The sequence below is a fragment of the Chiloscyllium plagiosum genome, unplaced genomic scaffold (genome assembly GCF_037043375.1).
Source record: "Chiloscyllium plagiosum isolate Xiang-an unplaced genomic scaffold, Cpla_swu_hap1 HiC_scaffold_10, whole genome shotgun sequence".
Taxonomy (NCBI): domain Eukaryota; kingdom Metazoa; phylum Chordata; class Chondrichthyes; order Orectolobiformes; family Hemiscylliidae; genus Chiloscyllium; species Chiloscyllium plagiosum.
In genome coordinates, this window is record NW_028270148.1 from 10,503,668 (window position 1) to 10,527,041 (window position 23,374).

At 43.0% G+C, this 23,374-nt stretch overlaps 1 protein-coding gene across 2 annotated transcripts; it reads right to left on the reverse strand.

Moving 5' to 3' along the window:
- Positions 1-363: 363 nt before the first annotated feature.
- Positions 364-23,271, reverse strand: pex3 (peroxisomal biogenesis factor 3). 2 transcript variants are annotated; one of them, XM_087991109.1, is made up of 12 exons: positions 23,113-23,235; positions 21,465-21,596; positions 17,926-18,007; positions 15,691-15,734; positions 14,990-15,114; positions 10,629-10,695; positions 9,278-9,332; positions 7,800-7,968; positions 7,455-7,525; positions 6,247-6,369; positions 2,274-2,370; positions 364-932 (listed from the first exon to the last, which is right to left on the reverse strand). In XM_087991109.1, the coding sequence occupies exons 2-12, from the start codon at positions 21,469-21,471 to the stop codon at positions 846-848; spliced, it is 927 nt and encodes a 308-aa protein (XP_087847235.1). In that variant the 5' UTR covers positions 21,472-21,596; positions 23,113-23,235; the 3' UTR covers positions 364-845. The 2 variants fall into 2 exon arrangements, with proteins under 2 accessions (XP_087847235.1, XP_087847236.1); XM_087991110.1 differs by lacking the exon at positions 2,274-2,370 and having other exon boundaries at positions 23,113-23,271.
- Between the last annotated feature and the right edge of the window lie 103 nt (positions 23,272-23,374).

Here is a 23,374-nt window from a genome sequence, read left to right on the forward strand (position 1 = left end):
TCCATACACGCACCATCACCCTCTACATGAAAAAAGATTGCCCCTCGGCACCTTTTAAATCTTTCCCCTCTCACCTTAAACCTATGCCCTCTGGGTTTGGACACCCCCACCTCAGGGAAAAGACCTTGTCTATTTGACAATTCCCATTCCATCCTGGCTAACGTTTAACTGCTTTCTAAAGTATCCTAGTAAATTACTTAGCTAACGCAAACTGTTCTACAAAAGTTCACCACAAACTACTAGGATAGACAATAGGTACTGGCTTTACCAGCAACATCCACAAAAATAAGTTTCATAAAATATTTAGTACGCTTTATTCCCTGAACACGTTACCACCTCCATTTTTGTAATGATACGACTTGATCAACAAAATGGCCTTATCGTTTATTGTTTTAATACTATATACTACTAAAACAAGGAAGTTTGTGGGCAAAGAAATCAAACTATTAACATTACGGAAAGAGATGCCAGCTGGCAACATATATTACTGTTCACATAATTAGTTAGAATCTGAGCTGGAATCTCCTGCAGTAAAAATATTTACCCACACTACCTGAAGAATCCTGTATCCAGATGCATACATTATAATCTACAATACAATGATACAAATAACAGTATGATACAAAATAGTTACAGGCAGATTAATGTAATCATGTCTGTAAAGATTCAGAGACAGTTAAAGTCACATAGCCACGAGTGACAGGGTGGCAAATACAGGCATTGGCACCTCCATCACAAGAGCGTTGCAGGACTGAGAGGAAGGACTTCATGCCATCTCAGGAAACGGGGGGGGATGAAATCAGTCTGGAGTGCCCCTCATTGTGCTGAGAATTGCTGGCTGAGGGTCACTTCTCGAGTTGCTGAGGAGGGGAGCTGAATGCTTCGTAGACATTGGCAGCAAAGTCCTTCACCTGGTCCATCAGCAGCAGGTCCTGTGAGCAGCAATTCCAGCAGTCAGCAACAACATGCATTTATAGAGCAACCCTCACCCACCCACCACCTGTTAAAATGGGAGAGAGCTCCCACAATCTTTCAAAGAGGAACAAATCAGATGTATGTGGAGGCCAGGCCAGAGGAGCGATTAGGAGGCAGGAGCCAAAACCTGGGTCAAAACAATGAGCTTTAAACGGTCAGAGGAATGGAGAGAATTCCACTCAGTAGGTCCAAGGAAGCTAAGGCACATTCTGTAAGATCAAAAGGTGGGGGTAGCACAGGGGAAAACATTAAGAGGTCAGACCTTAAACAGGAGAAACTCCACGAAGGAAGAGTATATGAAGCTTGAGGAGTTTAGATTAGATTAGATTCCCTACAGTGTGGAAACAGACCCTTCGGCCCAACAAGTCCACACCGACCCATTTCCCTCTGACTAATGCACCTAACACTATGGGCAATTTAGTATGGCCACTTCACCTGACCTACACATCTTTGGAGTGTGAGAGGAAACCCATGCAGACATGGCACCCGAGGCTGGAATTGAACCTGGGACCCTGGTGCTGTGAGGTAGCAGTGCTAACCACTGAGCCACCATTTGTTCAGGTTGGGAGGAGATGAAGCCACAGAGTTTAAAATGCCAAAACTTAAGGATTTTAAATTGGAGGCGCGAGTGAATGGAGAGCTAACGGAGAGAAGGGGAGGTAGTCTCTGGGTGGAGGCAGCTCGTGCTTTGCTTCCACTGAATAAGCATCAAGTACATGCTGCACCTTCACCCTGCTGGTTTGCTCCTGGTTTTCTTACACTCATGTATGTAGATGCTGACACTGCACAGAGCCGGTCAGCACCAGAGCTTTAACAGTGAATACCATAGAATGGATCCAATGCTGTGCATTAGACAAAATTTGCTCCAAAGAGGGGCTGTTATACATTGGTGGGAAATAGAAGAGGTCAACCTTCTGATAGTACCAAAACAGCAAGACTTTTAAAACTGATGTCACAATGTAGGATGAGACAGGCAGTGGAAGGTATGACCCAGCTGAAGAAAGTAAGACATGGAATAAGCTGAGAAATAATGTGTTAGGTGAAGGGGTAAACGTAGGGGAATGGGTCTGGGTGCGTTGCTCTTCGGAGGGTCGGTGCGGATTTGTTGGGCCGAAGGGCCTGTTTCCACACTAAGTAATCCAATCTATTGTTTTCAGTGATGCCAAGATTGTTATCTGTGGATTGTAGGAGACAGTTTTTGTGATGCAGGAAGTAGTGAATTAGACATGCATGTCAACAGGGACTTACTTATAACACAGGGAGCAGAGGAACTGTACTCACAAAACACTAACACTCACCTGAACAAAATGGCTGGATGTCTCGCTGCAGGTCGAATGTATCTGCCCATTTATAATCGGGATGATTTTAGCGAGGGGAAGTCTAATGTTGGACAAGCTGCCAAGGGAGAAAAAAGGATGAACATGAAACGAGAGGAAATTGGTTGTTGGTGATACTGAGTCCCACAATGGTGCATACTAAATGTAGGAGGTGCAAGTGATGAATTCACAGTCCTGTCTGCTGCCCCTTCTAATTGCTTCCAAGAATACAACCAAATAAGCACAGAATCCAATCAGCACAATCATGACTACTAATATTCAAATAACCAACTGCTCCTTTACAATCGAGTTACAGTAGCCCTGGGAGATCTGGAGGTATTAATAATTGCAAACAATATAATCGCAAACCCAAATATAACAAGCAGACAGCTGAGTAAGGGTCGAGATAGAGTAGTTCTTTGAGTGTTGGATCACAGGTAGACAGAGTCGTTAAGAAGGCCTTCATTGCTCAGATATTAAGTACAGGAGTTGGGACATCACATTGCGGTGGTACAGGACATTGGTGAAGCCACTTTTGGAGTACTGTGTATATTTTTTTAAACACAGAGTGGTTCATGTGTAGAATGAACTTCCAGAGAAAGTGGTGGATTGAGTATAGCTACAACGTTTAAAAGACATTTAGATACATACATGAATAGGAAAGGCTTGTAAGGATATGGGCCAAACACAGGAAAGATGGAACTAGTTTAGTTTCAGAACATGGTTGGCATGAACTAGTTAGACCAACCTGTTTCCATGATTCTATATTATACATGTTTATCACAGTATAGCTACTTGTACACAGAAACTGTGGCCTGACTTTACCATAGAAAAGGAAGTTGTTCTCAACCTCTATAGACTATTGGTTTAGCTTCAGCTGCTGAACACTCTCCAGTCTTGGGCACCATACTTTCCCAAGCCTGTGAAGGCTTTGGAGAAGGGCAGAGGAGCTCTACCAGAATGGTGCCAGGGCTGCAGAACTTCAGTTCCTGGGAGAAGTTGGTATCATCCTTCTTAGCACAAGAATAATGTGTTAAAAACAGAGGTCTCTTAATACAGCAAATAAGGAGAGGCTATTTCCATACCAGGAAGATCAGTAATTAGAAGACTCCAGCGCTAATCTAAAAGTCACACATCGTATAAGGAGATAAAGAGGAAGCATTTCTCTCCGGGGATAATGAATCCGTAATGAAAGTTGGTAGTGTAGTGATGTCACTGGTTTAGTAATGCAGCAGCCCAGCATAATATGATAGAGGTTGTGGGCTCAAGTCCCAACATGGCTGCATCTAGAATTTAAAAATGAAGAACTTATCTTGAGGGGCAAATGGCTCAGTGGTTAGCACTGCTTTCTCACAGCACCAGGGACCCAGGTTCGATCCTAGCCTCGGGGTGACTGTCTGTGTGAAGTTTGCACATTCTCCCCGTGTCTGCGTGGGTTTCCTCTGGGCGCTCCAGTTTCCTCTCACAATCCAAGATGTGCAGGTTAGGTGGATTGGCCATGCTAAATTGCCCATAGTGTTCAGGAATGTGCATTAGTCAGGATAATGGGGTGGGGGAATGGGTTTGGGTGGGTTGCTCTTCTGAGGGTTGGTGTGGTCTTGTTGGGCCGAAGGGCCTGTTTCCACACTGTTGGGATTCTGTGATAATTCTTTGGAATTCTGTACCGCAGAGGGCTGTCAAGGCTGACTGTTGAGATAGATGGACTTTCAAATCAGGGAGGGAATCATGGGTTATGGGGACATGCAGGAAAGTGGAGTTGAGGATTATCAACCATGATCTCATTGAATGGCACAGCAGACTCACTGGGCTGAATGGTCTATTTCTGCTCCTTATGGTCAGAACCCAATGGTGTAGTAAAATAAATCCCACTCTACCACAGGATGTGCTGGATGGGAAGAGACTAACCTTAACTCTAAACATGGCACTGTTCTTGAAGCTGACAAAAACCAGCCCGATCTGGCTAGTAACATATACTCTGCCTTTTACACCTCTCAGTTTCTACTCACTGCTACTCCTAGTCCCAATGCCATAATCTAATCTGTAATAAAAACAGAAAATGCTGGAAATATTCAGCATGCCAGGGAGCAGCTGTGGACAGATTTTAAAAACAGCAGTAATGTTTCAAACAGAGATGCCTATTGACCTGCTGAGTATTTGCAGTAGCTTCTGACTTCATTTCAGATTTTCATCATCTACAGTATTTTGCTTTTGCATAAGAATACCTTTTAATTTTATCAATATTAGCTACTCCCCCTCCTAACCATCTGTTCCATATGTGCATTATTATAGTCATACAGCATGGAAACACATCCTTCGGTCCAATTCGTCGGTCCTGACTGAGTTTCCCAAACTAAAATTAGTCCCACTTTCCTGCGTTTGGCTCATATCCCTCTAAACCTTTCCTATTCATGTACAACCAAAAATGTCTTTTAAATGTTGTAACTATACCTACATCTACCATATCCTCTGGCAGCTCATTCCACACATGAACCACCTTCTGTGTGAGAAAGTTGCCCCTCAGATCCCTTTTATGCCTTTCCCCTCTCACCTTAAACCTATGCTCCCTATTTTTGGGATCCTTTACCCTGGGAAAAAGCCTTGGTTATCCACCTTACCTATACACCTCATGATTTTATCAATGTCTACAAGTTCACCCACAATCTCCTACGCTCCAATGAAAAATGTCCCAGCCTACTCAGTCTTTCCTTATAACTCAAACCCTCCTTTTCAGACAACATCCTGGTAAATCCTTTCAGAATCCTCTTAGATTTAATAATATCCTTCCAAAGCAGGGTGACCAGAACTGCACACAGTAGTCCAGAAGAGACCTTACCCACTGTACAACCCTAGCATGATGTCCCAACTCCGATATGCAAAAGGTGTGAGCAATGTAGGCAAGTGTGCTAAATACCTCCTTAACCACCCTGTTTACGCGGAACATAAATTTCAATTAACTATCCACCTGAACCCTTCCCTCTCTGCCATACAACACTACCCGGGGCACTACCATTAATTGTAGAAGCCACGTCCTTGTTTCTTTTACCAAAATGCGATACCTCACATAATCCAAATTAAACTGATGTTACCATCATTTTTGGAATCTGCATTTTTAAAGCAGAAACATTTGAAATTTGGTCGGTTGTGTAGCGTTTTGTTTTGAAAAGATCAAGATGATAAACAGTGACCTACATACATCATATCCAAGAAGGAATGTGATCAAGTCAAGTATCTAGAGGATGGAATGATGAAATATTTGTGCTGCTGAGTCATTGACACAAAGGGAAAACAGACCAACAGCCATTAGTTTCACTCTTGACTTCATCAAAGATGATTCAGAAGTTCAGTTAAGGGATAGATTTCCTCCCAGCAGGGGAATCAGGTTTTTAAGTTCAGAATAGCACTTTCTCTCTCACTGAAAGGTTTTAGTTTGTGAAATTTTCAAGCTGAGTGTTTGTATAGAGGTTTCTTTTGAGTTGTCAGAATTGAAAAGTGATTTAGACCAGCAGAGGAGAAGGGGAAAAAAGTCACAAAGCTGTATCAGCAGTGGCAGAAGGAAAAACGGGCAGTTAGCTAAGTAAGAAAATAAAACAAGAAAAAAAAGAGTTGTGGGAGGAGTAACATTTCTCTGGGATTGAAAAACTGTAAAAGGATATTGCTGGGAAAAAGGTTGATATTTTGTTTTGTTTTACAATCTTTCAAAACTGTCTTGTATGTAGAGCTTTGTGTTGTTTTTTCCTTTTGTGCAAAATACTTTTGATGTATATTTGCAGCCTGAGGTAAATATGTGATTAATGACCATAATAACTAACCAACTGTAAAACTTGTTATGATCTATCAAGCCAGATTTCATTCTGGATGAGATTGTGCAGTTTTAGCATCAGATGGGATCATTCCAATAGCCATATTTGTTACCTCTTGAATGGTGGCTGATGTTGCAAAGGGGGGATGTACTGACCTGTTGACCTTTCCATTTTGCATCAGTTCTTCTTCTGTTGGCTTGAAGAATTCTGCCATGTTGTCGAGCAGTCGGCTAAATCCCCGATTCAAGCAGGAATTTAAAACCGTGTTGAAGTCCGGACTGTAACATTTACACAAAGTAGTGGCTAGTTAGACAAGCGAATTTTGCTTCAGTTTTAATCAGTTTGTTAATAACACACAGATGAACAACTGCATTCAGACAAGGTCACTGATCCCTGCTCAACTTAGAATGAGCCAATGGGGGTGGACACCAACTCAGTTACTTCCGAGACAGTAATTCAACTGAATATCCCAGCTTTCCACTTTCTTCAGGAACATTGTTTGATCTGAATAAAACAAAACAGAAGAACTGCGGATTCTGTAAAGCAGAAAGAGCAACAGAAATCGCTGGAAAAGCTCAGCAGGTCTGGCACCATATCTGAACAGAAACCAGAGTTAACGTTTGAGTCCAGGTTCTGAGGAAGGGTCACTGAACCAGAAACATTAACTTGATTTTTCTCTTTGCAAATGCTGCCAGAATCGCTGAGCTTTTCCAGCACATTTCTGCTGTGGTTTGATCTGAAAACATTTTGCTTGAAAAGGGAAAAATTGAAAAGCAACCTGCTAGCATACACTCAAGAATGGGTTAAATTATTAAATCTATTATAAGCGGGTTAGGGCCTTTCATTTACAAATTAAGTGGATCACTGTTCAGCCATGCTGCCACTCTGATTCCTTTAGGCAGGCTCAACTACTACCCTGGGCTGTGAATCAAATAATCAGTCTCGAGGTGGGAGCTCGAGCACAGCAGGTCAGTGAGATCCTGGTTACATAACCCATCACAGTTCAATGTGCTGCCAGTCATGTACCTGCGTTACGCAATTAGATTACATTAGGAAATGCACAGATCCCCCTTTGTTGCTCTTGACATTGGAGGTCGGGCACTGACTTATTATGCCAGTGCGGTACCACTCCCATTCAGAATTCCCAAATGTAGCCTAAAGGAGGGTAAACAAAAACATGGCATTCTTCCTGACCAGCACTAGGCAATCCTACAGTCTCTAATGATTGGGAATATCACTGGGAGTATCATTGCTATGCTGGTTCTATCCCTATCCCAGTCTAATGGAGAAGCATCATCAGCTAAAAAACACAATGTCAGAAGGGGAATTGAATTTGGTTTCCTCAGTAATTCTTCATACAGACCTTTCCAGCATATCTCTGGTTTCATTTAGCAGCTTCAATGTGGTTACATCTTTCTCTGTCAAACCGCAGGCCTGTGGGAAAAAATAAATACAGAAATTTCAGAGACAAATCTTAGAATGGACTTTGTAACTCAGTCAGTGAGGGTTAGTTATTCAACAACCATTTGGGAGGTTCTGTTGAAAGTAATGAGGTGGTCTTGGACCTCGTTCAATTAATACGCAAACAACCAATCCGCAGAAGACAATTTGTGCACATGTCCTGGTGCCTCAAACATGTCATCCCAAACAAACACACAGAATGCTGGAGAAACTCAGCAGGTCTGACAGTGCCAGTTGGCAGACGTACCTGGGAGGCTAAGGTGCTCTCTTCATTGGGAATTAAATACGAACACAGTGGGGACTTGCTGGTGTCAGCCTCTCGTTGACCGGACTGACTGTGGTGCTCCACCAGCTGTCGAATCTCACACAGATACCGTTCCAGCTCCTGCAGTGACACACATTGCTTCAGCGACACACTGTGCAGGCAAACAAACAGGGCATTAGCAATTGAGCAGAGCCACGAGCACAACGTATTGATCAGATCACAAAGAAAACTACATGGACGCACATAGCTCAGATTTACAAAGGTCTTTACAGAACAGAAAGAGGTGTTTATGCTCCACACTGGGTACCAAGGGCTACTGTACTGTCAGAGATGTTACTTTTAGATGAGAAGTTATTCCAACTCCTTGTCTATCCTCTCAGGTGCATGTACAAGATTCCGAGGATCTTTTTCCTGGTTCCTGAATTGTGAACCAAAGAGTCAGTCTCTAAGTCCTAGGGAGTGTTGCTGAACAAAGAGACCTTGGAGTGCAGGTTCATAGCTCCTTGGAACTGGAGTCGCAGGTAGATAGGATAGTGAAGGCAGCGTTTGGTATACTTTCCTTTATTGGTCAGAGTATTGAGTACAGGAGTTGGGAGGTCATGTTGCAGCTGTACAGAACATTGGTTAGGGCACTGTTGGAATATTGCGTGCAATTCTGGTCTCCTTCCTATCAGAAAGATGTTGTGAAACTTGAAAGGGTTCAGAAAAGATTTACAAGGATGTTGCCAGGATTGGAGGATTTGAGCTACAGGGAAAGGCTGAACAGGCTGGGGGCTGTTTTCCCTGGAGTGTTGGGCAGCTGAGAGGTGACCTTCTAGAGGTTTACAAAATTATGAGGGCATGGATAGGGTAAATAGGCAAAGTCTTTTCCCTGGGGTCAGGAAGTCCAGAACTAGAGGGCATAGGTTTATGGTGAGAGGGGAAAGATATAAAAGAGATCTAAGGGGTAACTTTTTCACACAGAGGGTGGTACGTGTATGGAATGAGCTGCCAAGGATGTGGCGGAGGCTGGTACAATTGCAACATTTAAGAGGCATTTGGATGGGTATATGAATAGGAAGGGTTTGGATGGATATGGGCCGGGTGCTGGCAGGTGGGACTAGATTGGGTTGGGATATCTGGTCGGCATGGAGGGGTTGGACCGAAGGGTCTATTTGCATGCTGTACATCTCTAAGACTTTAAGTGAGAGCTTGAGTTTTACCGTTAATCACACCATTACCTGTCCAGACACAGATTAACTGGTCACTTCCACAATGTTGAGACTGGGAACTTGATGTAAAATAGTGGCTATATTTCCTACACTACAACCATCAATACATATTATTGGCTACAAAACCCTCAAGATATCCTGATGTTGTGCCAAGTACTTTATAAATACAAGTTCTGGCTTTCAGGTCTTTTTGAAATCCAGGACAAAGCAGAACATGTGACCTGATCTCATCCCTACCCAACATCTTACCTTCCAATCACAATCTGCACAGCTTTCTTCACCACTGTAATTAGTTCACTCAAACCTAAATACAAGAACAGATACAGATAGTGTTAGAAGCTCAGGTATCAGTGAGAAAGGCTTTCTTGCTCTTTGTTTACAACTCTCCCAAGACCAGCAGGGGCCAGGGAGAGGCTTTCCTTGCTGGTCATGGGGACTGCTGCTCACATGGAAATGGTGAGCCATGGCTATGCTTCTGTTCAGCTTTCCACATGGAGCCACTTTAACGTCAAATCTCCCTGATGTTCCCCTGGAACCCTACCTCCTCTCTCAAAGAGACTAATTCTTTCCTTTAGTGGGAGAGTCTAGAACTAAGGGTGACTGTTTTAAAGTAAGGGATTGCTTGTTTAAATCAGTATAGATGACATACATAAATGCACAGGTACATAAAGAGGAATCACAATGGTGGTGTTACCTTCTGTGCAACCCCAATAAAGATTCCACCAACACCACCACCCTCTGTTATACAACCCCCATCCACCTCAATCTCCCTCAAGATTGCAAGGTGGAGAAATTTAGTAAGAACTATGCATTATGTGCTATAAACTTGAAATAATGGTGATTTTTTTTAAAAATCACAACCTATAACATTGTTGACATGTTGAGACTCAGCATTATGGAATGGTTTCAACATACAATGAGACCATTCAACCAGTCATGTCTACACCACCCTCTACGGGAAGCACATAGCTAGTCCCATGCTCTCCCCACCTTTTACCCATGGACCAAATAATGTGGTTCAAGAAACACAGGTAGACCACACCAGGAAAGGACAGAGGCAGCACAGTGGCTCAGTGGTTAGCACTGCTGCCTCACAGCGCCAGGTACCCGGGTTTGACTCCAGTTTTGGGCGACTATCGATGTGTTTCCTCCCACAGTCCAAAGATGTGCAGGTTAAGTGAATTGGCCAAGCTACATTGACCATTGTGTTTAGGGATGTGTAGGTTAGATGCATTAGTCAGGGGATAAATGTAGAAATAATAGGGTAGGGAACGGAGTCTGGGTAGGTTGCTCTTCGGAGGGTCAGTGTGGACTTGCTGGGCCGAAGGGCCTGTTTCCACACTGTAGAGATTCTATCGAAGATTTCCTTCCCTGAAGGACATTAGTGATCCAGCTTTCATTTGACGAAGTCACTGATGCAGCTACCATACTTTTAACTTCAGGTTTTAATAAACTTTTAATTAAATTTAAATTTCTCAAATACAGTAATGGATTACACACACATTAGTCCAGGTCTCCAGGAACATAACCACGGCGCTACTGTGACCCTATTTATTCCCGAAATAAGTTGGCACAGGATGAACCCAGCAAGCCTGCTTACCATCTCCAAGGAGGTGTTGTATACTCGACAGGTACTGTTGCTGTACCTCAGGAGGAGCTAAAGGGGCCTGTGATACAAGCACAAATTCAAAGTGAGTGACACAGTAATAATTGCCAACACCATACCACATCAGAAAGAACACCCCTTTACAATGTTAAACCACTTTATTACATCTTACAACAATAAAAACAAACATATTTATGTGCTAGAACTCACTCCCTAGCTGTTGACTTTGTCACGCTCCCTGACAAAAGTATGACATTTGGCCAGAATGGTTCAACAGGGAGGCAAGCTGCTGACTTCATATCCATGCCATCACCAAGGCAACCCGCATGCAATAACTTCTCTTTACACAGCACCTTAAACAAAATGAAGCCTCCCAAGTTGCAGCACAGGATCAATTCAAAACAAACTATGACACCAGGCACATAGAGAGATACTAGGTCAAAGTGATCAAAAATTGTATGAAAGGATCAGATTGCAGGATTGCCTTAAAGGAACAAAATGGGGGGGGGGGGGGGCGCGGGGGGTTGGTTGAGAAGTATCGGGAGGTAATTCCTGAGATAAGGACCAAGGTTACAGAGGCATGGCTGACAATGGTGAAACACTTACATTCAGGGATGTTCTCAAAAGGTCAGAATTTGAAGCATAAGCTATTTCAGAGGGTTATGGAAGCGTGGGAGATAGGGAGGCCGGAAGGAATTTTAAGGGAAGGATGATTTTAAACATCAAGGTATTGCCTGACCAGGAGCCAACACAAGTCAGCGAGCACAGCAGTGACAGAAAAGGTGCAAGTCAAGAGGAGGGTCGCAGAATTCTGGATTACCTCAAGTTTACAGAGGGTGCATCGTGGGAAACAAAGTGAAGTGCATTGGAATACTTGAGTCGACAGTAATAAAGGCCTGAACCAAGGAGAAAAAGTGCAGAAAACTGCAACACAAAGGAACCTTGGGATACTTGTGCACAAAACACAGGAAGCTAGCACATAGGTGCTGTAGGTAATCAGGAAGGCTAATAGAAAGCTGGCCTTTATTTCAAAGCGGTGTCGCTTGACAGTAGGAAAGTCTAACTGCATTTGTACAAGGTGCTGGTGAGACCACATCTGGAGTACTGTGAACAGTTTTGGTCCCCTTATTTAAGGTAAGACATTTCATCAGAGGCATATCAGAGAAGGTTCTCTAGGATGATCCCTGGAATGGAGGGACTACCTTATGAGCAAAGGTTCAACAGCTTGGGACTCTACACATCAGAATTTATTAGAAATAAAAAGGAGAGATGTGATCTCTGTGAAACATATCGGATTCTTAAGGGACTTCACAGGGTAAATGCTCTGGACTATTACTCCTCATGGGCGAGTCAAGGACGAGAGGGCATAATCTCAGAATAAAGGGACACCAATTTGCGACCGAGATGAAAAGGAATTTCTTCTCTCAGAGGGTTGAGTGTCTTTGGAACTCCTCGCCACAGAGAGAGCTGTGGGGACAGAGTCCTTGTATATATTTAAGGCTGAAATAGATACATTCTTAAATCAGTAAGGGACTCAAGGGTCATGGGGAAAGGCCAAGAAAATGGACATAAGAAATGTCAGATCAGTGATGATTCTATTGAATGGTGAAGCAGGGGCTGAACAAGCCAAGGTGGCCACAGACAGTCTCTATGATGGCTGGAATAGATTAGGAGCTCAGCTGAGGGTCAAATGTAGCAACAAGGTTCCAAAACAGGAGAGAGATAGAGTGAGTAGCTAGGGAGTGGAAGTTTGGAACAAACAGCTGATGAAATTTCTGCTTATCGAATTCTGGATATCAGGTTGGCAGTCTGATAATTTAGGAGACAGTACGGTCTGCAGATGCTGGAGATCAGAGTTGAGAGTGCGTTGCTGGAAAAGCACAGCAGATCAGGATTCCTGATGAAGGGCTCCGGCTTGAAACATCAATTTTCCTGCTCCTCAGATGCAGCCTGAGCTGCTGTGTTTTTTCAGCAACACACTCTCAAGTCTGATAATTTAATTTACTGGGAAGGACCTGTGCAGAAAATAACTCATCTAGTATCCCTGCTAGGAATGTTAATAATAATTGTTTGATGATTTAACGGTACCCAGAAAAACACTTGTTCACTGGGTTTGGACAAAATAAAAGGGAAGAGGCCATTGCAATTGCCGCCATACTCAATGCTGCTATGAGGTAACACTAGAGACCAGGATACATTTCTGTAAGCATTGAGTGGATAGTGCCGTATAAACCAATTCATTACAGTAATGTCAACTTGCTTCAAGTAAACTTAATCATCTTGCAAGTACATTGGCTGCTGTTGCTTGTGAAGGGGTAAATGTCTTCACAGTGAGCACTCCTGGGCTGTTGGTCAGAACACTACAGAAAACCCTTGTTTGTCCTGACCAGCAAGATTCCATTAAAAGGCCAGAAGGTGTTAGAAATACTCTGCTAGTCAGGTGACAGCAGCTCAGAGAGAAACAGAATTCTTGTTTCTGGCAGATCATTGGCATGAAATGTTAACTGTTTCTATCCTCACCGATGGTGTCTGACCCACTGAGTATTTGCAGCAATGTGTCTGTATTTCAGATTTCAAGCACCTCTGGTATTTAGCTTATGACCTTGTCACGTTCTGCATAGGATAGATTGTGTGTTCATTTGTTCATTCATGGAAGATGGGTGTTGCTGGCTAGGTAGCTAGCATGGTTTGCCCATCCCTAATTGTTCTGGAGAAGGTCATGTGGAGCTGCCCTGTGAGGTGTAGAAGACACCCAGAGTGCCATCAGGGAGGGAGTTGCAGGAATTTGACCCAACACTGAATGAAAGGTGATATACCTTCAAGCCAGGATGCTGTGTGGCCTAGGGAGAAATAGGCAGGTGCTAGTGTCCTTATGTGGTATTGAACCACAATTTTCAAAAAAAAGGAATCTCAGAAAATAATACCAGGATTACTGTCATACGTTCACTGTGCAGTGAGTCCATTCACTGCTCACAGCTATGTAAAATGGCCTTTGGTGCCATCTCTTGGTAAGATTCAGTACTGTAGCAGTTAAACTGACTTCTGCTTTTCCACACCGCAAACCTAATAAACAGGTGATTTTCTGGGCACTGGGCCCATGAAATTAGAAATTAGTCATTAACTGTGCTGACAGAAAGCTGTAGAAGAGTCATTTTCATAGAATTACTTTCTGTGCGAACTAAATTCAGTGCAGAAACAGGTGCACACTGAATAGATCCTTGGAACATGTCATAATAACCACAAAATGCTGGGGGAAAAAAAAACTGAGCTTATCAATATCTGTAAGAACAGATAGATTGATGTTTGGGGTCAACTCTTTTCAAGGTTCTGGAGAAGGGTCATATCACACTTGAAACGTTAACAGTTTCTCTCTCGATATATGCCGCCAGACCTACCGTGTTTCTCCAAACTTCTGCGTTCGTTTCGTATGTCAAGGTATTCTGTCCAAGGGTTGCTTTCCCAAACGTTGCTGAAAATTCTCATCCTTGTTTCCAAACCCTTCCTTAGCCTCACAATCCTCCACCCCCCCCCCCCCATCTCTGTGATGATGTGTTACAGCTCACTCTGGAAGTCTCAGTATCTATGAGAACATACACTTTTTACTTGCATGTTGTAATCTGGAGCTGTGGAAAGTGATAGTAGAGACTCCAGTGCTCTTTCCATTATATAGCTGGCCAGGAAACTCTCCCACTCTTACTGCCTGTAACTGGAGTATGGGATAGGATCCTGAAGGCCGACATCTCCTAGAGGGTAACTGGAACCCAGAGCTTTGAGCTCAGAGGCAGAGATGCTACCCACTAGACCACAAGACTTTCATATCTGTAACTTCTTCCAACCTGAAAGACGCTGAAATTCTGGCTCTAAATATCCCTAGTTTTAGTCATCTCATTAATTAATAATTGCGTTTTCAGTTGCCAAAGCCATAAACTCTGGAACCTTCTCCCTAAATCTCTCTTCTATTTTGTCCCTCAAACCTATCTCTTCGAGGCAAATTTGGCTTGACCTTTTAACCCAGTTAAGTACTAAATTACATTTGCTAAAGTTTCTGTTGGGTCATTTTATAATGTCAAAAGGGTCTGCATAAACATAAGCTGTTGTTGACCTGTGTAATTTCAGCAATTTCCATGATTTTGGGTTGGTTTTCAGTCATTTGTGGGTTCAAAGAATCCTTACAGTGTGGAAAAAAGGTCATTTGGCCCAACAAGTCCACACTGACCCTCCAAAGAGTATCCTACCCAGTCTCATGCCCTTACCCTACACTTTCCCTGACTAATGCACCTAGCCTACACATTCCTGAACACTATTGTTTCGCTTTTACACACAAGAAATTCAGTGCAAAGGCAGGGTGAACTTACAGTGCCATTCTTGCCAACTGCGGCATTGTCCAGATAGATATATCCTCCAATGATATTTAATTGAACTCGTAAGAGGACCACCAGCATGCAGGTACTATACACAGCTACAATGCTCCTGCTGAAACCTTGGAAGGGGAACAGAGTGAAGAGAAAGAACAGAAATGATAATAAGAGTGATGGATAATACATCTTACCTGTGCAAAGACCTACAGCTTCTGGAAAACTGTGCAGCATTATTATTGAAGCACAACACAGATTCTCAAGGAGGTGATGAGTTGTGCAAACTGAAGCACTGTATCAGCTTGTAATATTACAGCTTTCCAACTTACTTCAACTATTTGTCTGTTTCATCAACACCTTCCCCAAGCTCCAAACATACCCAAAAACCTCATGCCCTAAATTTTGGTTGGATTTCCATCAGTAGAAAGCAATTTCAGTTTAAAAGTAGGCATTCTACCACCAAGATCTCTCAATGTTTGCTGGGTACAATCCCCTCAAGGAAGAAAACCCAAATAGTTAAGTTAAGCTGCACCAATGGAAGGTATTCATGTTAATCACTGTCCATCTTTATAAGGGAACGGTGCTAGCTTATGCTCAGATTTTGGTACAACTCTAGCATTCTGAGTCATCAACCTTATAAGAGCATCTCCAATTCATTCTCAAGTTTTAGATAAATCAAAAAGAGTGGAAAGCTGGCTTACTTATGATCCTGAGATCCTCCCATATCTCCAACTTGTTGGCAGGTCTAAAAGACATACAAACAAAATGTTACAAGTGACTGACACACATTTAATCGTTACACTACTACTGCCTGATTACTTGCCCTAACTGTGAGAGGTACTTTGCGATAACATGATAGCGGATGTAGAACAAAAGAATTGTATGCACATTGCATCTTTGACAAGGACGGGACACCCCATGGCCCTTCATTGCCAATTAGATAGTTTTGAAATATTGTCAGTTTTGTTTTGTTTGTTAATAGAATGTAGGTCTCCTGGCTTGGCCAATGTTTATTGACCACCACTAATTCCCCTGGAGGTGGTGAGTAAGGAGCCATCTTTGTGACACTCCTTGGGGCAGAGGACATCTACAGCAATATTTGAGAACTTTGACACCAAAACACTGAAGGATTAGTGAGGAATTTCCAAGTCAGGGCGGCGTTTGGTTTCGAGGGAACCTGCAAGTAGTGGTGTCCCAATTGTCTGCTGCCCTGGTTCTTTTAGGTCATGGTTTGGAAAGGTGTTGTCAAAAGAGCCTTGGTGAGATGCTGCAGTGCACCTTGCAGCCACTGTGTGGCAGTGGTGGAGGCTCTGAATGTTGAAGGTGTTCGATGGGGTGCCAATCAAATGGATTGTATTATTCAGTTTGAGTGTTATTGGAGCTGCAGCCAATTGAAAGAAGGACAGTGTACCCTATCCTACTTCTGACTTATACCTTTCAGATGGTGAACAAGCTTTGCAGAGTGAAGAAGTGAGTTGTACTAGAAAAAGAAACAATTTAGCAAAGTTGAATACAGCCAAATCCCACAAACAGCAATAATACTGATCAGATAAACTATTCTAAACATAGAGGTAAAGGGCTCTTGCCCGAAACGTTGATTTTACTGCTCCTCGGATGCTGCCTGAACTGCTGTGCTCTTCCAGCACCACTAATCCATATTCTAACTAGGAGCAGGGTAGGCTATTCAGCCCATCAAGCCTGCTCCACCATTCAATAGGAGTGTGGCTGATCCAGTCACAATGCCATGTTCCCATTTACTCCCACATTTCTTGGCAACATTATAATCTAAAATTTATCTATTTCTTGAACATATCCAGCGACTAGGCTTCCACAGCCTTCTGTGACAGAGATGCTACAGGTTTACTATCCACTATGTGGCATTACGGTGGAGGGACAAGGTCAGGATTGTCAAGAGCTCCCTCCACTTGCCTCCTTCTGAATCGTACAATTGTAAGCTCTGCCAGAGTGACGGTATCTTATTGGGAGCCGAGCCTTTAGTGCCGTTGGTTAAGCATTCTTCCAGTTTGGAGTGGGCAGCCTCACAACAGAAGGCAGTTTCTGGTTCAGCCACGAGTCGCCTTGTAATTAACCCTTGGATCCAGGTATGAATCCTGTAAATTTAAACTACATGGTCTCAAAGACCAATATATCCAATATAAAGCCAATATACCGGTGCACTCGATGGGTTGAATGGCCTCTTTCTGCAACGTAGGGATTCTATTCTATTCTACCTAAACTGCTCACTAACTCTAGGCGGGTATTTGCAGCAGAGAAACAATTAATTTCACCAAAGTGGTGACAATACATCCATCCTAGGACAGGCTAAACAAAGACATGCATGGGAATTCCTATAGGCCTGGCATTCAAACCAGAATTCCGTCAATAAACACATCGACTTGGACCCCATTTACCAGCCTCTCCGAAAAAGAACCAGAAGTAATATCACCCACCACAACAGACCAAGGCAGATAAATAGCAAATGGGACAATACACCAGAGCTTCATCAGAGGCTCACTGATGATGTCACCTAGCATGGTGACGAAATGTCTGAGAACAAATCTACCAGCTCAGCAAGCAAACTTCCAACCCGATCCACAACCTGAGCTACAACTCTTGTCAAATCGCAAAGTGGTCTATGCTGGTACTAATAATTCATTCAAGCCTCCTCTTACCATGTCTGCTTGCTCTTTCTTCCCTTCCCTGTAAACTGTACAAAATTAAGATCTTTTTCATCTTTCTTCACAGCCATCTTCTGTGCGTGTAGAAGGTGCTGTTCTGCACCATCTCCAATGTTTGCACATCCTGTCCGAAATACGGAAATCAGACTGTGCACAACCTCATGCTTGGCCTGAGTCAGCTCTGGGATGCCCCTTGTACACGAGAATGCATTAAGCTGTTAAAACAGTGCAGGTTACCCACTCTACCCCAGACATTACCTGTTTTTCAGCAGGCCAGTCAGACTTTCTGAATTCAGTTGCTGCACAATTGCTTCCCTCAGGGTTGGCAGCATCGATAGCACTGTCAACACATAAATAGAAAAACACGACAGGTTTACTGAAGTATGTCCCACACAACTGGAATTTCTCACAGAATGGCTGGGCTTTGAAGAAAAGACTGCAAATTGTGAAAGAAAACTCACAGAAAATTAACTTCAGAAGCACCAATGATGAGACAAATTATAAATGTTTGTCAAGACAAATGATCACATATCCATTCTATTATTTCTTTATACTTTTAAGCTACTGGCTTATTATCAAAATACAGGGAGATCAACCAATGGGAAGAGGAAGCGGAGGAGAAAAGTACGAAAGGAGTTTCAGTGTCAAAAAAAAACACACGACTGGCACAATACATGAGCTATCACAAACTCAGATACAAGTATCAGTGTATAGGGAGAGGCAAAGATGTTCATCTTCTTCTGTTAATACTGCAGGTTATGTCAGCAGTGTTTCAAGGTCTACCACCACCTTACCAAGGGCAATTAGAACAAATAAAAAGTGCCAACTTCAACAGCAATGCTCACATCCTCAACCTGAATCTTCATTTAAACAAGTCCCCCACTCCTTTGGAAGCCATGCTTCTTGCCTGGTGCAAGCAGCCTCCAAGCGAACCTGCCTTTGAACTTAGGCAGGCTACCTAAACACACAGTGAGGCGGAAGGAAGGGGGTAGTCAAAGTCAAGTTCAATTGCATTCAAATTCCTCAAAGAGACTATGGGTGTGGAGGCTCGTAGTTAATTGAAGGTGGAGTCGCAGGTAGACGGTGGTGAATAAGGTGTTTTGTATACTGGCCTTAATTGGTCAGCGCATTGAATTTAGGAGTTGGGATATCATGTTGCGGCTGTACAGGACATTGGTTAGGCTAATTTTGGAATACCGCATTCAAGGAAAGATGTTGTTAAACTTGAAAGGGATTTAAAAAGAATTACGAGGGTGTTGCCAGGATTGGAGTGCTTGTGCTATAGGGAGAGGCTGAATAGGCTGGGGCTATTTTCCCTGGAGCGTCAGAGGCTGAGGGGTGACTTTATATAAGTTTATAAAATCATGTGATGGTTGATAGGATGAATAGCCAAGGGTAGGGGAGTCCAGAACTAGAGGACATAAACTTAGATGAGAAGGAAAAGATTTAAAAGGGACCTTGGGGCAACTTTTTCATGCAGATGGTGGTGCATGTATGGAAATTAGTTACCACAGGAAGTGGAGGCTGATACAATCACAAAATTTAAAAGGCATCTGGATGGGTCTATGAATAGGAAGGGTTTAGAGGTATATGGGCCAAATGCTGGCAAATGGGACTAGATTAATTTCGGATATCTGGTTGGTATGGACAGAGGGGTCTGTTTCCATGCTGTACATCTCTATAACTGCATAAATGCATTTCTCAGCTGGGTCTAATGGATGGTGATCAGGAGCTTTCAAAAAGAAACCAGATAGTTACCTGATGAAAGAAAAAATCCTGTAGGAAAACATGGAATAAATGGAGACAAATGAACAGAAAGAACTGCCATAGACCTATTAATTAAAATAACTTCTCTATGTTGCAACATTCCATGGTCTTCTACAGTGCTCGGAGTGCACACTGTTATTTTCCATAACTGTTAGACATTGCAAGTTTCCATAAACCAAGAAATAGGTTACTTTGTCAATCCAAGGATGTTTTACATCTGCGTGGCTCAGCTAATCTCCAGATAAACTCTGATGCAGAGATAATAGAATTCTATGGTACCCTGCTTTGCAAGGAAATATTCTGTTGCTCATTTATGAGAAAAGCATAAAATGTATTTTCCTTTATTCTTTCTTGGGATGTGGGTGTCACTGGCACGGCCCTTCCTTAATTGCTCACCACCTGCCATGTTGGGGTTCAAACTCATGTCACCAGAATATTAATTCAGTGTTGTGACTTCTAGTCAAATTACATTACCACTACATCAGCACTTCCCTTTAATGTATGCCAGACTGGGTAAACATGGCAGAATTCCTTCCCTCGAGCGCAGTTGTGAACCAGATAGAGTTTTTACAACAATCTTTGTTGGTTGTCATGATCACCATCACGGAGACTGGCTTGCAATTCCAGATTTATTAATTGAATTTGAATTCTACCAGCTGCCTGGGGAGGGGGGGGGGGGGGGGGAATCGTACCCATTTCATTCGACTGGGTCTTTGAATTACTAGGAGAAAGTGAGGTCTGCAAATGCTGGAGATCAGAGCTGAAAATGTGTTGCTGGAAAAGCGCAGCAGGTCAGGCAGCATCCAGGGAACAGGAGAATCGACGTTTCGGGCATAAGCCCTTCTTCAGGAATGGGCCCCAAATACCACTGGTGGAATAATAGGATGTGTATTAGATGATATAATACTGCTGTCCTGGTAAAACAACATATTATTTTAGTACGACACATATGTCTCTATCACTGGGACAAGTTTCCTTTACCTGGCTCTAGATAACCTAGTAAGTCACATCCCTCATTGACTAAAACAAACCTAATTGGAATCTGCATTATTAAGATGCCTGAATTAAGACAGTGAAAGTCCCCCACAACATAAGAAATAGCAACAGTAGACCACAAATCCCAGATGTCTGCAGTCAATCTATTAAATCTCCTCTTAACTACCTCCACTGCAATTACTTTCTCCACTTGTAAGAACTTGACAGTCTCCAAGTCTTGGTGTGGTAACATAAAAATGAAATTCCACCTCGCTCGCCTTCTAACTTCCTTGCATGATACAATGAAAATGCTGATGTTGCCAATTTGCCTTCATGCTTTCTGTTCTCATGCAAAGGGAATTTTTACACGTGGGAGTGCGAATGCCTATATACTGACAACAAAACCAGGTAAAACAGAGGGAACTTGACACCACATCTGGCCTGTGTTTTGCCTGATGTCAGAGCACTTGAAACCAACAACTGGTATGTGGAATAGAAAAATGAGATTAAATTAGATTCTCTACAGTGTGGAAACAGGCGCTTCGGCCCAACAAGTCCAAACTGCCCCTCCGAAGAGAAACCCACCCAAACCCATTCCTCTACCCTATACTTACTCCTGACTAATGCACCTAACACTATGGGCACTTTAGCACGGCCAATTCACCTAACCTGCGCATCTTTGGATTGTGGGAGGAAACCCACACAGACACAGGGAGAATGTGCAAACTCCACACAGACAGGCAGGAATTGAACCCAGGACCCTGGTGCTGTGAGGCAGCAGTGCTAACCACTGAGCCACCGTGCTGCCGTATTGGTCTATTGCTCTTCTTGGAACTCCAATGATAAACCATCTGTTAATATTATCCAAAAGTACGTTTAGGCAGTTTGACGCCCTTTAAGAAAGTCATGCCTCCAGGAGGTCACCCCACTGGGAAGCTGCAAAATTGCTGGAACCTGGGAGCAGTTACATGGGACCGCTCTGGGACTGTGTAGTCATCACATTTTCCTTCTCGTAGACAGAATGATTTTTCTAACGGTGACAGATGTGTTTTTACCAGTCATGTTACAAGTCCGTTGGTTACTCTCAAAATGACACAGCCGGCGCGCCTGTGCGATGTACTCAGCTGCTTCTCGCTCCTGTAGATCCCGGAGCTTCTTTTGGGCATACTTCCCTAGCAAGTACACACCTAGAAGTGAAATAAATCAATGAACACTTTGTTAGACTACCTGCCCCACAGAAAAAGCATGTTTTCAAATCATTTTTAATAAAGCACATAAAGGCAACTGCACTTTAAAAGTACTTAATTAGCTGCAAAGGACTTTAGGATGTCCAGAATTTTGCTCTTTTGATCCACTGACTGCAAAAGTAAATCAATGGGTTAGAAGACAGCAACGCAAAGCACAAAGTTGCTAAAAAGATTGCTGAGCAGATTGTGTATTTAAGCTCCTTCGGGATGTTTTACTATATGAAAAGATATCAAAGAATGCTCTTGTCTGTGTTAAAATGATAATTTTGCCCTTGATTACTCAGCATTCCTCACTTTGCTTCTGTCAGTATCCATAAAAAAGCCTGACTGTACTGATTCCAATGGATCAGCTGGTCCAAAGGATCAACTTGTCTTTGTTTCTGTTGCCATTTGATCTGGCAGAATATTTCACGATAATAGTCAGGGGGTCCTTTATGTCCGGGAGGAATCGCTGGTTAACATCTCCTCTGAAAGATGTCACTTCCTATGGTGCAGCACTGCTGCAGTACTGACAAAACAGGAACTTCTACAGCCAGGACTGAGGAGAGCCATGATGGGAGGTTCAGCCTGGCTGCCAGTCTCCCTTCTGTGGTATCTTCCCTATCCCAAGCCGATGACGTGGAGTCCACTGATATGCTTGATGCCTTCTCTGACACATAGGCACTGCAAGTCTTCTGTAAATGGGAATAGTAAAATCCCACTTTAAGTTGGGACAGATTCCTCTCAATTATGGTGGGATGATTGTTTATTTCGGCAACTTTGAACAGGAGAGTTCTTTTCTGCTGAGGACGAAGAAGGTGAAGGGGAGAGATTATTCAAAATAGTGAGGGGCTTTGACAGACCAAGTAGGAAATAACTATTTTCTCTTAAGTGGATCAGTCACAGATTTTAAATTATTGGCAAAAGAATTAATGAAGAAACAAGAAATTTCCTCAGAGCAAGTTGGTAAGCTGGAATGCATGACTTCACAGTGTGGTGAAAGAAGATTATGCTGGAACTTTCAAAAGACGACTGGACATATCCTTGAAGAGAACTAGACTGCACAGAGGAGAAAGAGAAACAGTGGAGAGAGGCGAAAGATTTTCTTTAAAGAGCCAGTACATGCACAGTAGGCAGATTATTATTTTGTGCTGCATGACACTATCAATGTATAAAGTGGGGCTTGAAGTAGATCCTGTAAATCTACAACAAAGACCAAAATGACTAGAAAAGCTCAGCAGGTCTGCCAGCATCTGTGGAGAGAAATCAGTGACCCTGCTCAGAACTAACTCAAACCAACTGGGTGATTGGAACCTAAACGTTAACTCTGCTTTCTCCCCTCAGATGCTGCCTGACCTGCTGAGCCTTTCCAGCAATTTCTGTTATTGTTTCAGATTTATAGCATTCGCAGTTCATTTGTTTTGAAAATCTATAATTTTTTGGAATGGTACAGTGTCGCGAGGAGGAGCCTTCTCACCTCAGAGATAAAAGGCAGTAGATTAAAGTCCCACTATTCCAGCCTCCTGCTTGTCTAATTAGGCACAAAAGCCAGACTGACACTCCCGAAACAGTACGAGGGAGTGCCGCAGTCACAGGAACAGTCTTCAGATATGCTCAAATCGTGGTGGGGCAAAAGATGTTGTGGCAGTATTGCAAAGATGGGGAGTGGAGTTCTCCTCTGCCTCCTTTGCTGACAGTTATCCCTCCATTAACACTGCAGAAATGGAGGAGCAAATTAC

What these genes read in the sequence shown, in the direction of transcription:
- pex3 (XM_087991109.1), bottom strand. An exon ending in CAGTTGGCAAGAATGGCACT is followed by an intron (nt 10,696 to 14,989) that starts GTAAGTTCACCC and finishes CTTGTATCACAG; the next exon opens with GCCCCTTTAGCTCCTCCTGA. An exon ending in ACAACACCTCCTTGGAGATG is followed by an intron (nt 9,333 to 10,628) that starts GTAAGCAGGCTT and finishes TCTTGTATTTAG; the next exon opens with GTTTGAGTGAACTAATTACA.